At 42.2% G+C, this 17,853-nt stretch overlaps 2 protein-coding genes across 5 annotated transcripts in view; one reads left to right on the forward strand and one right to left on the reverse strand.

Moving 5' to 3' along the window:
- Positions 1-8,775, forward strand: part of STX3 (syntaxin 3) — a 46,044-nt gene extending 37,269 nt beyond the window's left edge. For 2 of the 4 annotated variants that reach the window (XM_070428082.1, XM_070428084.1), the window contains one exon: positions 2,261-4,112. Coding sequence is in view for 3 of the 4 variants with exons in the window: in XM_070428084.1 (XP_070284185.1) it covers positions 2,261-2,320 (60 nt within the window). In the remaining variant the exon portion in view is untranslated. Of the gene's footprint in view, positions 1-2,260; positions 4,113-4,623; positions 4,707-5,755 lie in introns of those variants that run through there. The other 2 variants (XM_070428083.1, XM_070428081.1) reach the window with 2 other exon arrangements.
- On the reverse strand, positions 7,807-12,770 carry MRPL16 (mitochondrial ribosomal protein L16). Its single transcript, XM_070428086.1, has 4 exons — positions 12,608-12,770; positions 12,228-12,293; positions 9,484-9,632; positions 7,807-8,452 (listed from the first exon to the last, which is right to left on the reverse strand). Exons 1-4 carry the CDS (start codon positions 12,660-12,662, stop codon positions 7,967-7,969), a joined length of 756 nt encoding a protein of 251 aa, XP_070284187.1. The 5' UTR covers positions 12,663-12,770; the 3' UTR covers positions 7,807-7,966.
- Between the last annotated feature and the right edge of the window lie 5,083 nt (positions 12,771-17,853).

Here is a 17,853-nt window from a genome sequence, read left to right on the forward strand (position 1 = left end):
GTAGTTAACATTTTTGAATGTTGAACTGTGCCAGACAATGTACTGAACACCATATACACATAACACTGACTCCTCACAACACCCTATGAGATAGGTGCTATTATTATCCACATTTTACAGGCAAAGACACTTCGGCTTAAAGAGAAAAATAATACAACCAAGTTTGAACATACAGCTAATAGTGGACCTATGGGAGTCCTTATTGACATCTTAGTTTCTCTTTGTACAACAAGGTAGCTATTTATCATTGTCTACAAAGTCTAGAGAACCCTAGTTGATAGTGACTTTAAAATATAGCCTATTAATTTCTTTTAAAATCTGGTAAAAAGAATAAGGCTGACCCCTGAATCAAGGTTTCATGTATATAGTGGTAGCATGATAGGAATGATCTAGTTATTGGGAATGTTAAAACTTAAAACTCTTAAGTCAGTGACTTCTTGAATATTACTTTCCTGAATAAAATATAGTATTTTTTAAAAAATATATTTTTATTGATTTCAGAGAGGAAGGGAGAGGGAGAGAGAGATAGAAACATCAATGATGAGAGAGAATCATTGATTGGCAGCCTCCTGCATGCCCCCTTCTGGGGATCAAGCCTTGCAAGCCAGGTATGTGCCCTTGACCAGAATCGAACCTGGGACCCTTCAGTCCACAGGCCGATGCTCTATCCACTGAGCCAAACCAGCTAGGGCAAAATATAGTATATTTGTTTAAAAACTATAAAATGCAGAAAAGGTGAACAGAATTAACATTTAATATTGTTGAAAGCCTTGTGGCATGTTTACACATTCAGATATAGTTTTACATGGTTCTGACTATATTACCTATCATTTTGTACCCAGTTACAAAATTGTAAGCATCATTCCACTAATATCTCTTGTAAATCTGATTTTCAACACAAGATTGTGACTATACTCAATTATGTTACATTTCCCTAATGTTGGAGTTTTGTTATTGTTTTGCTATTACTAACATTATGACTAACTTATGTAATAGTTTTCTCATTTCTATTTTCCCTATATTATAAATTCATAGAAGTTGGGTTCCTGAGGTAATAGAAGTATTTTTAAGACTTGATACATACTACCATTTTGATATCCAGAGGCAATCCTTCACTTTATATTTCTTGCCTCCTCCTTCCATGTAACTAAAGGGTCTGAAAGTCAGATTGTTATAGCTCTAAACATTCGCCTTCCTCTGGAGAGAGAATCAGCAGTGAGGTGAGCAACATCTAAGTAATTAATTGCCCCCCCCCCCCCCCCAATTTGGAGTCTAGCCATTGTTTCTGTTTGCTTTTAAAGTTCAAGTTTTGCTCTCTTAACTGTATCACTGGAAAGGATGTTAAAACTAAGCAAAGGCATATATTTCCATATCCTTGGATGAAAGATGTCTTGCAAATTCATATTGCCCCTTACCATTCCTAATTCCAGGAATTCAGAATGTAAATGAATCATTTTTAAATGAGACTAATTGATATATTGTTTTTAGTTGATATGCTAAGTTGCTTACTGCAGGGTATTCCATCCGTATTCCCTAATAAAGTCAGGACTGAGCAGTACTAGGCCTCGCCTCTGCCTCCATCTGAGGGAGAGAGTTCTCTGAACAGGAGAGAAGGAAGACAACTTACATTTCTCATTCCTAGTTGTGTGGCAGCTACTCTCCTGTCTAGGAGAAAAATGTCAACCCAATTTTCAGACAGGAAAGTTATTTGAAGCTCAATAAGTTAAGAAACTTGCCCAGGTCCACACAGCTCATAAGGCAGAGTAGCCATAATATAAGCCCTGAGCTTTTCCATAATCTTTTCACTGTGTCTTTCTGCCCTCTGAGAGAAGTGGAGTGTAAGGAGAGTCATAAAGAAGACTGGAGTCCCAGAAAGCTTCTGAAGCATGTGTTTGAAAGGCACTGATGTTGGCTCCACAGTAGAATAGGTGTTTCCAACATGTGATTGTGCCTCCCCACTGACAAGTCCTGGGTATGTGACAGCCTGTGTGAAGAATTAGACAAGGGACTAGAGATTTAAAAAACTTTCCCTCTCATCATAGGGCTTTGTTTCTTATACAGTGGGATTTTTCATTTCAGGTCCTGTGTTGGTGTGTCTATTGGATTTCTCAGGTTTAGCATTGACTTTCCCATTATTCTGCCCTTTTCAGGTATTTCTGATCTTTCCTCTCCACCTTCTAGGTTTGTGGCTGATTCTTAATGTTGCCCTTCAACATCATCCTGTGCACTGATCAGCTCCTCCTTCCCCTGCCTCCCTTAGAGCCCGATTCTACTCCAGCCTGGTGTGGCCACCTTGTCTTCAGATGGGAATGGAGTTTGAATGGCCTTCCCGAAAGAGGATGGGACCCATTTCTTTGTTTCCTGTAACCATCCTTGGACCTGACGCAGCAAACCATCTAGCCCTGGAGGAGTCTAATCTACCTGATGCAACCCTGAGTTTTCCTCAAAACCTGCAGTGTCTGAACCAGCCTGGCTTCTCTTTTTTCCCTCTACTGTGTCAAATTTTTGCCTTGCACCTTGGAAAGCCAATTATTCAAAATCTTCCCAAGGTGCTGTATTTCTACCTCATGGACTGTCATTCTTCTCCCAGAAATTGCATTGTATCTTTCCTAGGAGGGTTTCTTTAACAAAGCAAAGGGATTCTTTCCAATAGTAAGGTTTGGACTTGAGTCTTCTACCTGGCAGGTTCCCAGTCCTGACAGTTCGTTGTCCCTGTGTCCTGAAAATATGAGGGATTGGCAGATGTCATTTTGGTCTGAGAGCTGACTTGCTTGAAATTCAGCCTTAAATGAAGCTCTTAGTATATTTAGGTTAGTGGCCAACTTCGGTATTTGTCTGTGTTGTATTCTCTCATGTTTACTGTAGGTGGCGCCAGTGTGATGCAGTCATCTGAGGTTACCATTTACGTAGGCTGAGGAGATGGGATATTTGTTTTCATGGCTGTCTTGGAAACTGGTTGCCCACTGTTAAGGGTGATGCTTTGTGAAGCCACTGCCTTGAAGCCAAATATTTTTTACTTAAAAAAATGTTTGGCATTTAACATTGAGCCAGGAACAAGGTGCTTGAGTCTTTGGCTCTGGAAATGTTTCAGACTGGTGCCAGCACTCCGTCACTCATTTCATGTGTTCCAGGTAAATTTTTATAATTGGCTGATGTATATATCTCTTCATGTGTCTCTCATGAAGTAGGAAGCTAGAAGTGGAGAATATAACCTCAAAAAACAAACAACACACAGATACACACACACACACCACACCAAAAATAAACAAAACACAACAACCTCGAGCTAGGCCAAAAATTAGGTAAGAGACATTGCTTACCTGCAAATGAGTCATAGTAGAAGTAGGATCTTTCCATGTCATGGAGAAGCCTGCTGGTTCTGGATGATGACTGGGAGAATCGTAGGTCTTTGGGGTGAGGACTAAGTTGATCTCCATTAAGTTTTTTCTGGTTAGCAGATATGTGGGAAGTTTTGAAACCTTTCACTATCTGCTGCCTAGGCTAGGCTTGCCCCAGAGCAATTTGATATCATTTGTGTGACCTCTGGAATGTCCTGTCTCCAGGGCCCAGTCTGTTCGGGGACACCAGGAACTACTGGGTAGCTCTTCCTTCTATCAGGTTAATAAGCTTGACAGGTGCTTTGTCTCCCATAATCTCATCAGTGAGGAAGCAATAGCTGGGAAATTTTCAAGTGTCATGACTGTGCTGGCCCAGTTTTGAGCCTCTTAGATTCCCTGCTGGTCTCTGCCAGTCTGTCTGATTTATACTTCAGCATTGATTTTAAGGCTTTCTAGGGCAGGGCGAGCACCCTCATCCAGGCACTGCCCATTGGCTTCCTTTGTAAAAGCTACTTCCAGTCATCGTCCAGCACTCAGACAGAGCCAAGGGGATGCCTCTTGCCCATGGCTATGAAGTTGAAGTGGACTGGCTCTAACAGCAAGGCCAGACAAGCTCTAATCACAGGCTTTTGCTCTCCTGAGATTGAGGTCTGGGGCTTATAGTTTGGAATACAATATAAGTGAAGGTTTTTGTTGTTGTTTGTATTTTTTAAAAAGTACACATGATTATTTTATTGCTATTTAAAAATAAATGACTTTATATTGATTGTGAAACCAGTTGTCTCAATTTGCCTGCAAAATACTTAGTGATTGGGCGCCACCATGTGGTGAGCTTAGGCTGTGGAATGGGGTATAAATATTTTTTAAACATGTGCTGAGTGAGATGGATCCGAAGTTCTAATTTTTGAAAATGTTTCAACTCTCAAAGAGTGCAATGTAATTGTATTTGAGTTTCAGAGTTGAGGTGCTCCCCCCAAAGAGTTTGGCCCACTCATTGAGTGTAGTGGCTCTAGGAGGAAATGGGGTAAATCAGTGTGATGGTACCTAGCTGGCACACATACTACTAGTGAACAGCTATCCTCCAAGATGGCTGTTGACTGAATTTGGAATCTCTCACTTAGAAGGAACATTCCTACACTCTGGGTTCTGGAAGCCAGATCCATCTCCCCTTTCCTTCATATCCCCTTACATGTCCTGATCCACGTTGTCTACCTTCCATGGGAACTCTGTCTGCACAGTGATGTTGTTTCTCATGTGCTTTTTCTCTCTTCGTCTGGATGAGCAGAAGAAGATCATGATCATGATCTGCTGTATCATCCTTGCGATCATCTTAGCTTCTACCATTGGGGGCATATTTGCCTGAAAAAGGTGAGCCATCTGTGGGGAGGGTCAGGCCTGCTTTCACTTACGTGAAATGGGTGTGTCCTGAGGGCATTCATTGTTTGTCACCAAAGTCTGGGTGGGATTAGGTGTTAGAATAGATGAAGTTTGGAGAAAGCTAATGAGAGAGATGCTTCATAGTGAGAAAAGTGAGTGAGGGATGCATGGTAGTAGGTAGATAGGGAGACAAAGGTGGCAATCTGGTCTGGTAGAAGAATGCTTCCTCTAAGGGTGTTGGTCTACTTCAGGGGTCGGCAAACTCATTAGTCAACAGAGCCAAATATCAACAGTACAACTGAAATTTCTTTTGAGAGCCAAATTTTTTAAATTTAAACTATATAGGTAGGTACATTGTTATTAACTTAATTAGGGTATTCCTAAGCTGGCCTTTGCTAAAAATGTCCTCAATCTGATTGAGGTACGTTTGCTAAGGTCGACCCCTTCCAACTCTCCCATCCACACTCGTCTTGTATACTTGTTTCAGATAGATGAGTGTGGATGGGAGAGTTGGAAGGGGTCGACCTTAGCGAACGTACCTCCCGCGGCCCGCCTGCGCCGTGTCTCCCGTCGCCCGACCCAACCGACACCCCCCACTTCTTCTAACGCCACTTCTTCAAAATAGACTCGCCCAGGCAGAAAACCGACTTGGCCCACGAAGTTTCAATCGCACTGTACGTGTGCGCCATCACGTGGTATTTTGTGGAAGAGCCACACTCAAGGGGCCAAAGAGCCGCATGTGGCTCGCGAGCCATGGTTTGCCGACCACTGGTCCACTGCAGCAAAATGTGGGCCTTGCCATCTAGAGATGGCCAAAGGATAATCAGTTCTTGTATTAGAAGCACCCTAAACTCTTTGGAAAAGGGCCACATAGTAAACCTCATGTAAATAAATTTTCTCCTTTACAAGGTTAGGACATATTAACGTAGCCTTGTGAGTAGCCCATTGCCCCTGCAGAAAAGGGATTTGTGATCCTGACCTTGAACAACTTGCTGTATAATCTTTGACTTTCCCCCTCCACTTTCTATTATCTCCTTCAGCCCTCACAGGTGGATCCTCGACTGGCATTTTTAATCCTCCGTCCACCTCTGTGGTGCCATCACTTCTCACTAAGGATTCCTCAACAGTGACTCCTCTTTCCATTATGAAACCTCTTATAACACAGGGCATCAGTCAAACACCTACTGAAAGTTATGCAAAGGGAGACATTATGACAATACAGAGTTGGGCAGCGGGTAGTGGTGAAGGAACAGGGAGTACAGAAATACGTAGCTGGTTTGAAGCAATGGACTGCAGGGTAACAGGCACCTCTTCAGGAAATAAAAGCAAATATTGTAGCACACCCAGTTCATCAGGATCAATTGATCAGGGTTGGGCACTTGTTACTTCTGCTCTTCAGGTTCTTCTAAGTCTCGCCTTTGACCAACCCTACATCTGCTTCCTTCTTCAGGGCCCTCTAGTCTTTAAAGTGAAGTGCCTAATGATAGGCACCAGGCATGTCTTGTTCACTGCTGTCCTCAGTTTTAGCACAATGCTGGCCACTTAGAGGTGCTCCACTATCTGTTGACTTAATTACCTGTAACTAAACTCTGCTTTCTATTCATAAGCCTTTGGATTTCACTCTTAAACCCTTTAAGCCACCAATGGAAAATGGTTTATTAGTATCAGAGGCTGCATAAAATGCCTGGAATGGGTTGATCTACTTATGTAAAAACAAAACAGGATCCCCCTTACAACTTATACTGTAAAGTCCTTTCCCTATGGATGATGGAGCCATCAACAGTCTCTCACCCTGCTAAGATGGTTGGTCCCAGGGTTGTGGTTTAATAACTGAACATGGATCCAAAACAAAACAGGTTTATACTTTGGTTGAACTCCTAAGTCATCAATAGTGTGCTCTATGAATCCTAAAGAAGGAGATGAAGATGTTAGGTCAGAAAGGTGAAGTGTGGCTATCACTCACTTCCTTCTTACCCAATCCACATTGCTAACTGAAACTGTGCAGCAATGTGTGTACAAGAAACTGTTCCAAACACTGTCCCCAATTCAAGGTTCACATTTGTTCTATGCAATTTAGTGATATTTCAAGTGATTAAAAATACATTAAAAATAGCATACAACTTTTAAGGACCATTCAACTGTTTACATAAATTTGTACTTTTGAAAGTAAATTATTTTCTTTGTGGGAGATGTCAACTTTTTAAGAAAGTGGGATAAAAATATTTGACATTTTATTCTACCCACTTTCAAAAGCAAATGATTTCTTTTTCTTTTTTTAAAATTCTTTAAAAAAATGTTATAATAAGTATTACAAAGGGTATTACATATGTGTCCTCCCCCCTCCCCCCCCCCGCCCTTGACAATCCCCTGCCCTCCCTTACCCCCCAGTGTCTTATGTCCATTAGTTATGCTTATATGCATAAAAGCAAATGATTTCATGTTTCTATCAATTTGTATTTCCTTTAGCATGAAGAATGGATAGAGAATTGCTGGCTAGTCCTGAAAAACAGATTAATCTTGGCAAATGCAAATAGGAAGCTGGAACCATGGGGCCCTCATTTATACAGCAATAACTATTCAAGTCCTGTTGACACACTGCACTGTACTAGAACCCACAGGGATACAAAGATAGAGCCAGGTACTCTTCCTCCTTAAACAGTTTCAGACCTAGGAAAGGCCACACAATTCTAACTTTTGTTTTTCAGTTCCTTTTGCTAAAAGGCAAGAGTGTGTTCCCAGTACCTGCCCCCAACCCCCAAGATCGAGAGAAGATGGGTAGCTGGGCATTGAGTAAATATTTGTTGAATTAACCCATACACTGTCATTCTATTTCTTTGCTTTTTAAAAAATGTTAGTTTATATTTATAACTAGTAAAAGGTCTTAGAAACTAGCTCCTGAAGTGTGTACATATAAAAGGAAGTACAGATACTAAGTCTGACTTGCATCAGAGGTGGGAGATGCAAACACCTGCTTTAGTCCTGAAGATGTTCACCACATGGCCAGGGAGGACCAGAGCTCCCAAGTCCATCAGGCCTCTTTCTTAATCATTTAAGGGATTAAGAGTAACCAATGAGAAGTTATAACCAGAGGTGATACTGAAACTTTTAATATAAATATAATGCACTTTCATCTATAGCACTCGTATGCGGCTCCTTGGTTATGATATCAGAGCTACCCAGACTTTCAAGGTAACTGAGGGGCACAAATATGTAGATTCCTTCTCTCTGTACATTTATTTCTCATATTCTCACTACACACGTTCAGGCAGGTAGAATTTGCCCCAGTATCGCCCCTTCTGGGTCAGGTCATATGGGCTCAGTACTTTCCGTATCCCTAGCATGTTGGCAGTGGCTATGCGCTCAAAGGTCCAGGGGTTTTGGTTGTTACGCTCTCGTTCCTCTTGAGCTTTCCGCATCTTCTCTAGGGTTTCACGGCTCACAGCCTTTGCTGGGAAGGGCAATTTGTGGGCAACCTGGTTGAGGAAACCTTGTACCTCTTTGAATTCACAGCGTCCACCCATCTCTACTATGAGGCGGCCAGTCTTCACAGGAGTCACATAGTGGTCAATGGCGCCTTTGCCGCCCCCCATACGCTGTCCCATACCCTTGCGGGTGATAGGCTTGAAAGGGGCTGGTACTCGCCATAAAGCAAACATGTTCTTGGGGTCCATAGAGCGGTTGATCGTCAGGCGCATCATTTCAAAATGGCCCCAGTGGAGGTAACCACCACCCAGTGCCTAAAAGTGAATGGGAGAATTAGAAGCACATGGGGATTTAGATATCTTAGATGGGCTCTATTCTTATGTCTTCTTTTATAGCAACTGTGGCTTCAACATACAAATGAAAATAAGAGTTATAATAAGTACCATGGAAAGCCTAGGACTGAGTAAGAAATGAGAACAAGGGCCCACTTCAATGGGTAGCCAGGAAAGGCTTCTTTGAGGAGGTGACATTTAAAACTGAGTGAGGCCATAACAGTAAGAACTAACCAAAGGAAAAAAAGACAAGTATTCCAGGCAGAGAATGGTGTAGGTCAGTGGTTGGCAAACTGTGGCTCGTGAGCCACATGCGGCAGTTTGGCCCCTTGAGTGTGGCTCTTCCACAAAATACCACGTGCGGGCGCGCATGTACAGTGCGATTGAAACTTCATGGCCCATGCACAGAAGTCAGTATTTTGTGGAAGAGCCACACTCAAGGGGCCAAAGAGCCGCATATGGCTCGCGAGTGGCAGTTTGCCGACCACTGGTGTAGGTGAAGGCTTGGAGTGTGAGAAGCCAGAGAGGCTGGAGTAGTGAGGAATGGGCAGGTGAGAGTGGACAGGAGGGTCTGAGAGGTAGTCAGGCAGGGGCTGATCTTGGGGTTGTGGGAAGAGGACTTTAAAACATCGCTTTGGCTGCCTGATGGGAAATAAAGCCTAGTTCACATCCTTTTAGCTGCTACAGACATCAAGTCTTCATGGAAGCTACTCAGTAAGTAAGGAAACAGCTGTCTCACATCCTAAATAGTGGATAGTTTTATTTTTCCAGAGGCCTGCAAAGATCTCATGATTATGGGATAAATTAGGTAGCCTCTTCCCCCCCTGCTTTTACATTATTTTCACTCTACATTAAAAAAGAATAATAATTCAAATATTTACTGGGTGTTGCACATCAGTTTAAAGAACAACTGGTGGCAATTTTAATAAAACCTGTGAAGGAAGAGACTCGAAGAGTATGAGATTATGTTAATCCCTGGCTTCCACCCTAGAGCTGCTTGCCGCTGAACTCACCAAGATTGCAAAATTGCCTTCTGTGAACTCAGTATCTTCAGTTGAAGGTCCCCGTATGTCACGCAAGTTTTTAGGTTCTCTTCGCACTTTTGGCACAAGTGGCATCCTTTCAACAAATCTAAGCTTGGGCCTTTCAGGAATGGAAACATCTAAAAGGAACATGGATAATTAAGAATAAGTGATACTACACATCTCAAAAGATTAATTTTCTTTCTAGAAAAATTTGAAGCAATCAGGTGAAAGTCTTAAATAAAAGTTACTTTGGAATAATAGTTCTAAAGTATGTTAGGTTTTTCTTGTGGATGCTTTTATTATTGGAATCCTTTGGCTATGACAATGATCAATGTGAATGTTGTTAAACTTCTGAAGGTAGCAAAGTTTTAGCCTTCAAACCAAAATGCATTCATTAATTGCCTATTCCAGTGATGGCAAACCTATGACACGTGTGTCAGAGGTGACATTCGAACTCATTTTTTTGGTTGATTTTTTGTTAAATGGCATTTAAATATATAAAATAAATATCAAAAATATAAATCTTTGTTTTACTATGGTTGCAAATATAAAAAAATTTCTATATGTGACACGGCCCCAGAGTTAAGTTAGGGTTTTTCAAAATGCTGACACGCGGAGCTCAAAAGGTTCGCCATCATTGGCCTATTCTGTGCCTAACACTCTAAAAGGGACCGTTTGAGACAGTATAGCAGTGGTTCTCAACCTTGACTGCACATTAGAATCACCTGGGAGTCTTTTTAAAATCCTGATTTCTGGGCCTCATCCTCCGGAAATTCTGTTTCTTTGCTATGGGGTGGGGCCACAACATTAGTAACAAAGAAATAGAATTTCTGGATGATGAGGCCCAGAAATCAGGATTTTAAAAAGATTCCCAGGTGATTCTAATGTGCAGCCAAGGTTGAGAACCACTGCAGTATAGAGATGCAAGACTCACAGAATAACACTAGCCAACATTTCTTTTCTTTCTTTTTTCTTTTTTTTTTTACTTAGTGTTGGAATTTAGATGAATGCTTTACATCCATTATCTTACTTAATCTTTTAAAACAACTTTATAGCCTTGGTATTTTTTAGGGCTTTCTTTTAAATTTTTTTGAACTTTTTAAGGTTTTACACATATATATCAAAGCGCCCCCCCCCCCCCCCCCCAGATGCACAGCACAGTGAATTGTCACAAAAAGAATGTGTAAACACACTCAAATAAATATCACCCAGATCAAGAAACAGAACATGAGGCAGGTAGTATTTTTAATCTCCATTTTATAGAAGAGGAACTTGAGGCCTAGAGACATTTTATATTTGGTCAGGGTCATCCAGTTAAAACAGCAAAGCCAGACAGTATGACACCTAAAAAACTGAAACAAAACTAAACTACCTCTCTGGATGTTAATGGGGGTAGTAGAGAGAATACTATATTGTACATGAAAATATCCAACTTTGCTCTGCTCCATTCTTGGGGAACTTAAAATCTAAGACTTCTGTGATCAATGCTCTTTCCTTTACTTAGGCAGGGGCTTTTAAAGGTGAGATTTGCACATACCCTACAATATGCAACAGCTTGCTGGGTGAGGGTAGGTGTGCTGAAATGCAGGTCAACATACACTACATCTTTATCATGTCTGTCTATACATATAAAAGGCTAATATGCAAAGTGTCCCCTTGGGAGTTCGATAGCTCGCTATGACATGTGCTGACCACCAGGGGGCGGCACGGAACAAAGGAAGGACCCGGCCAGCAGCCAGAAGGCCCTGATTGCTGGCCAGGCCTAGGGACCCTACCCGTGCATGAATTTCATGCACTGGGCCTCTGGTTAACTTGGCCCTGGTTGGTTTGAGTTCAGTGGATAGAGCGTTTTTGGACTGAAGGGTCCAGGGTTTGATTCTGGTCAAGGGCACATGCCCAGGGTTGTGGGCTCAGTTCCCATAGGGGGTATGCAGGAGACAGCCAATCAATGATTCTCTCATTGATGTTTCTCTCTCTCCCTCCCCCTTCCTCTCTGAAATCTATAAAAATATATTTAAAAAAAAGTTAACTTGTAAGTCATTTAAAACATTTCTACAGTAAAACAAACATGGGTCTACAGTGGAGTAAAATATAAAACAGGAGACTTCAATGAAATGTCAAATTATTAACAGGCTATTCAGAGCTACAAAAACTGTCCCCTCTCCTCTACCTCCCCACCCCCAAGTTTCTATATGAAGCTACAGAGAAACAGTAATGCTTTCTCTGCCCTACAAGTCCATACATACTTCCCGAACATGCAGATTAACAAAAGATAAGGCTCTCAGAGGTTCCTTTAATATTTTGAGATTTCCAATATATTTTAAAAGAAGAAATGTAAATAAGATTTACAAAATTGTGACTCACCTTAAATATTTACATTTAACAAATGAATGCTTTTCACATAATCTTGTTAAGTGACTGCAAATATGTGTAATCTTATTTGGAGAGAAGAGCAAAAGTCTAAATTTGAGGCCAATTAGCCCTCGCTAAGGGGTGGGCCCTGGGAGAGCTATCCCATCATGTATTTGCTTAAAAGCAGGGACCTTTTGGGGTCTCTTGTTCTTTGATTTAGCTCTAGTATTTAGAGCACTGTTTGGCATATAGTATGCCCTCAATATATATTTACTGAACGAGTGAATGGAGATAGCACAGTCCTTCGTCTTCGCTTACCCTCCGCTGGATTCCAGCAGAGAAAAGGCCTACAAACATGAAAACGACAAACCAGCGCTCACCCTCGTAAGTCGGCACCGGGAGCAGCGTCTTGAGGCCAGCACTGGCGGGTGGGGCTGCCCAAGAACCTACAAAGACAAATCAAAGTAGACCAGGAAGGCGACAAGGCCAGGGCCAAAGACGCTCCTGACAGATGCATCTTGAAGGGTGGGACGCGAGTTCCACCAAACGGGGCTCAGGCGCCCGAAGAGACCAGCCGGGGGTCTCTCGGCGCCAACCCCGATAGGCGACTGGGACCCTTTTGCAGGAAGAGCGGCAGCAAAGCGTAGCCCAGACCAGCGCTTCAGCAACCACCTGCAGGGCGTTCTCTGAGTCTGAGACCCACAGGACTAGGGATGGGGCGGAAAGGGGGGCTGCCTGCGCGACCCAGGGGGCCTCTGACCTGATAAAGGCACTCGCAGGAGAGGCGCACTGGCGCGGGCCAGCTGACGCCACATGGCTACGCGTGTCCAGCCGCGCCGGGCTCCCCACAGCGACCACGGGGGTTACCTTGACCCCGAGTGCGGTGCTCTACCGCCCCGCAGGGATTCGCCTTTACAGCCCAATCGGGCAGGAAGTTGCGTTTGCGCCAGTCCCTTCCGCAGAGAGACCCCGCGGAAGCGGAAGAAACTCAAACCTCTGCGCGTGGGTTCCGGCCCCTGCTGGTCCGGAAGGGCTCCCCTTGTCGCTTTGGGGTCAGCATCCAATCTGGGGTCTTTTCCTAGATAAGGGCGGCAGGAGCGGGTGTTTTCTCTGGGGATTACAATGCTGAGAAAACCTGGATTCATGTAGCAATTTGGTTCCGTTAACCTAAAAATAAAAAAGGGTAGATGAGAGGCAATAAGCCTTTGAGATCCAAAAAGAATTGTAATTCTGGGAAGCAGCGATGTAGGCAGAAACCCAAATGGTGTTTTATTTAATTGGGGGGTGAAGGCAAGGGGTATTTATGAGAAAGGAAAGGGGAATAATTATATGAATAGAGAAAAGGACTTTCTGTAGGTGCAGTTCAACGAACACAGTGACGCTAATTCTAAAGAATGCGTTTAAATTTCAGTCCAGTGGTTACAATCTCTGCTTTCCTGTTATCATTGTAAATACTTGTTTGGAATACAGTGCTGCTGTAGGCCCAGTCAAAAGGTTGTTTTGCCTGGTTTTGAGCTTCCAAAGATTTGAGGAATAAGAAGTTCAAGGCAGTTCATCTGAGATCTCAGCTCCAACTTCATTTTTAAGTGGCTTCATTCATATTATTTTTCACAGTTCCTTATGATTCACTACATTATACCACTTCTCTAGGGTGACCCTAGGGTTTATATTTTTTCCATCTGCATAAAAGATATCTAGCACCTCAGTTTTTAATCTTTCTTATTTTAAAATAAGAGATAACAGAATCCAGTAGCCTAGTGCCAGATCTGGCCGTTGACGTAAATGGCACACACACACACACACACACACACACGCACACACTGGATTCCCACATAATTTTTTCTATTCCCACGTTATTACTGATCTGAAATTAGTGCTACACCATTTTTATTATTGTCTTTTTAGTACATTTCTTTATATGTGTTTGGTCAAGTTCACGTTACAATACCATTTTGGCTGTGTTTTGTCTTCAAGACAAAATTTTAAAACCTTTTGTTAACGCTTCATTCTCTTTTTGTCCATTTGTATTTTCCTTCCAGAATTCTTCTTCTTAATCACGAAGCCATTTGCAATTCAGAGGAAAATTCTTTGCTATTTCAAGGAAATATAAGGGCTAAATTGAAAAGGGCTAAGGAATCATGTATTTAGTTCCACTTCCTTGTTAGTGTTATTTTCAGTCATGTATCTGCTATATGTAATTCATCTATCTGGTTAAAGGCAAGTACAATTGAATACATGTTTTTTTATTTATTTTAAATATATTGATTTCAGAGAGAAAGGGAGAGGGAGAGAGACAGAGATAGAAAAATCAATGATGAAAGAGAATCATTGATCAGCTGCCTCCTTCATGCCCCACACTGGGGATTGAGCCCGCAACCCAGGCATGTGCCCTGACAGGGAATCAAACCATAACTTCCTGGTTTATAGTTTGAAGCTCAACTACTGAGCCACACTGGTTGGGCAGTATATAATTTTTATTTTATTTTTTTATTAATAAAAAATATATTTTATTGATTTTTTACAGAGAGGAAGGGAAAGAGAGTTAGAAACATCGATCAGCTGCCTCCTGCACATCTCCTACTGGGGATGTGCCCGCAACCAGGGTACATGCCCTTGACCGGAATCGAACCTGGGACCCTTCAGTCTGCAGGCCTACCCTCTATCCACTGAGTCAAACCAGTTTCAGTGTGTATGTAATTTTTAAATGAGCAAAAGTATTTGATAGCAATCTTCCCTCCTCTCTCCCCTGCTTCTTCACAAATTTGCATAATTGACCACGCTCCTAAAGAAAGTGTAGGCTTTACCAGCCATGGCCAGTAGAGGTCACAAAAGTATTTATAATAGTCACTGAAAAAAAACGGAATGTTGTCTTGGACATTAAACCTTATGCAATAATGACCACAGACTACATTTTATGAAGAAACTTCTCATGGAGGAATTACAACTTGTCATAGTAGACCCCAGGTCAATATCACTCCCCTTTCCCTCACCCCTGCAGATACAGATGAACACACAGTTAATTACTAGGCACATAGCAAAACCAAGATTTTCATACATGAAACCAACCTGTGATTCCCTCTCTTCACTGTCCCCTAGGCCACTCTTGCTTCTCTAAATTCTATCATTAGAGCAAAAGTTGGGGGCAGATCTCTTACACCTGCACACATACATACAAACACATATTCTTTTCATTGCCTAATTTATGGTTAAATAAGGAAAAAAATCTTTGTTTAAAATATTTTTTCTCTATTTTCCAGTTGCTCAAAGATTATGTATTGAATGGAGAAAATTTATAAAACAGAAAAGCAAACAAAGTCAATCACCAATAATTCCATCACACAGAGATAACCACATACCTCTCTGGCATGGGCAATGTTATATAATGTTATGTCCTCTTGCCATGTCAGCAAGTGTTTATCTTCAACATGAATTTTAGTGACTTAAAAAAAATAAATTTGTATTGATTTCAAAGAGGAAGGGAGAGGGGGAGAGAGAGATAGAAACATCAATGATGAAAGAGTATCATTGATCAGCTGCCTCCTGCACACCCCCTACTGGGGATTGAGCCTACAACCCAGGCATGTGCCCTTGACTGGAATCAAACCTGGAAACCTTGATGCTCTATCCTCTGAGCCAAATTGGCTAGGGTAATTTTAATGACTTAAGTACCTTTTCATGGGGCTCCATCAAGGTTTACCTATCCATTGCTTTCCTGTTGGATACACCGATTGTTCCCGTATTTTCCATGTTATAAACATTATGATATGTTATGAGAGAGCACTAGTCACCACTCCCTGAGGGTTCCTTCATTGCTCTCTGGTAATGGTTCTGGCCTTTTTTGGGGGGTATAGTGACTTACCTTATAGATATATTCGGAATGGGAACCTGGGCCTGTGTAGTTCACACCTCTCTTTCCTGGGAGCCAGACTGTTACCAGAGAGCAGTTTCTTGCTCAGAGATGCTGGGGGCAGGGTGGAGTGTGGGAGATCTGTGACAGGGCCATTTGTCTGGACTGGGGTTCAACATTAAGAGGTGTATTGAGGCTGCATATCTAAGGTTCATTCTCTAATTGTCCCATCATGTTGACTCTTGTATATTGTGTCCACTTATGATTCTTCCCTTCATATAACTTTCAGAATTGGGATTTTTTTTTTGAGTCAAAGTTAGGTACATTTTACTAGTAGGTATGATATGATATGAAGGATGTCAGTGTTGACTCCTACCAGCAGAGATTAGGGTTTTGACTGTCTTTGAAAGCTTTCATATATACACATATCAACATATATCATGGGCTTATAGATATATTTACATTTAATATATAAATTATACTAGAGGCCCTGTGCTCGACATTCATGCACTGGGTGGTGAGGGGGTTCCTCAGCCCGGCCTGCGCCCTTTTATAATATAGGATATGAAGTGGGATTATATATATATATATATATATATATATATATACACATTTAATGTATAAAATGTATTATTAACTTTTATATTAAATATTAAATACTAATTACATTTATATTAAATGTATATCCTATATAATAAAAGGCTAATAGGCAAATCAACCAAACAGGGGTCGCTATGATGCACACTGACCACCAGGGGGCAGACACTCAACGCAGGAGTTGCCCGTTGGTGGTCAGTGCGCTCCCACAGGAGGAGCGCTGCTCAGCCAGAAGTCGGGCTCACAGCTGGTGAGCACAGCAGCAGTGGCGAGAGCCTCTCCCGCCTCCATGGCAGCGCTAAGGATATCCGACTGCTGTCAGTCAGACATCCCCCAAGGATTCCCAGACTGTGAGAGGGTGCAGGCCAGGCTGAGGGACCCCCACTGAGTGCATGAATTTTGTGCACTGGGCCTCTAGTTTATATATAAGCTAGTAGCCCTGCACACAAATATGTGCACCAGTAGCTCACCAGTAGCTCGCTGCCACCCTCCTGTAGCTCTCCGCCCACTACCCTGCCCTCCTGTAGCTCCCTCTGCCTCCCTGCCCCCCCCATAACTTGCTGCCATGCCCCCTTCTGTAGCTCTCCACCACCCGCTTATAGCAGTAGCTCGCTGCCACCCTCCTGTAGCTCTCCGCCCACTACCCTACCCTCCTGTAGCTCCCTCTGCCCCCCTGCCCCCCGTCATAGCTTGCTGCCTGCCCCCTCCTGTAGGTCTCCACCGCCTGCTTGTAGCCAGTAGCTCCCTGCCACCCTCCTGTAGCTCTCCGCCCACTACCCTACCCTCCTGTAGCTCCCTCTGCCCCCCTACCCCCCATAGCTTGCTGCCTGCCCCCTCCTGTAGGTTTCCATTTCCCACTTGTAGTTTGCTGTCCCACCCTCCTGCTGATCCGTGATCTGGTCGTTACGCGGTTGTTCGTTAACGCTTCATGGCATAATGACCATTTGCATATTACATCTTTATTATATAGGATTATATAAAAATATACCTTTTAAACTTGATTTTGCCAGAACAAATATTAGAAATGGAAGGGGAAAATTATGACATTAATATCATTTGCTTCATTCTGAACTATCTGGGCTTCTCATATGAAGTAATTCTTGCCACTTCATGTATGTATGTATGTATATACATATGTTTACACTTTGTGATTAAAAAGGGAGTACTTGATATGTGAAACAAAAATAGGAGTTTTAAAATACATCACTTCATTTGTGTAAATAAAGGAGTATGTTAATTAATCAAGAAGCTCAGGCCTGGGCAGTGTGGCTCAGTCGTTGAGCATCAGCCCAAGAACCAGGAGGTCACAGTTCAATTCCCAGTCAGGGCACATGCCCAGGTTACAGGCTGGATTCCCAGTAGGGGCACGCAGGAGGCAGCCAATCAATGTCTCAATGTTTCTCTCTCATTGATATTTCTATCTCTCTATCCCTCTCCCTTCCTCTCTCTAAAATCAATTATATATATATATATATATATATATATATATATATATATATATATATATATATTTTTTTTTTTTTAAAGAAGAAACTCAGAAACTCAGAATGATCTCCAAAAAT

The sequence above is a fragment of the Myotis yumanensis genome, unplaced genomic scaffold (genome assembly GCF_028538775.1).
Source record: "Myotis yumanensis isolate MYYU_CA2020_CCGP unplaced genomic scaffold, mMyoYum1.0.hap1 SCAF_10, whole genome shotgun sequence".
NCBI classification, from domain to species: domain Eukaryota; kingdom Metazoa; phylum Chordata; class Mammalia; order Chiroptera; family Vespertilionidae; genus Myotis; species Myotis yumanensis.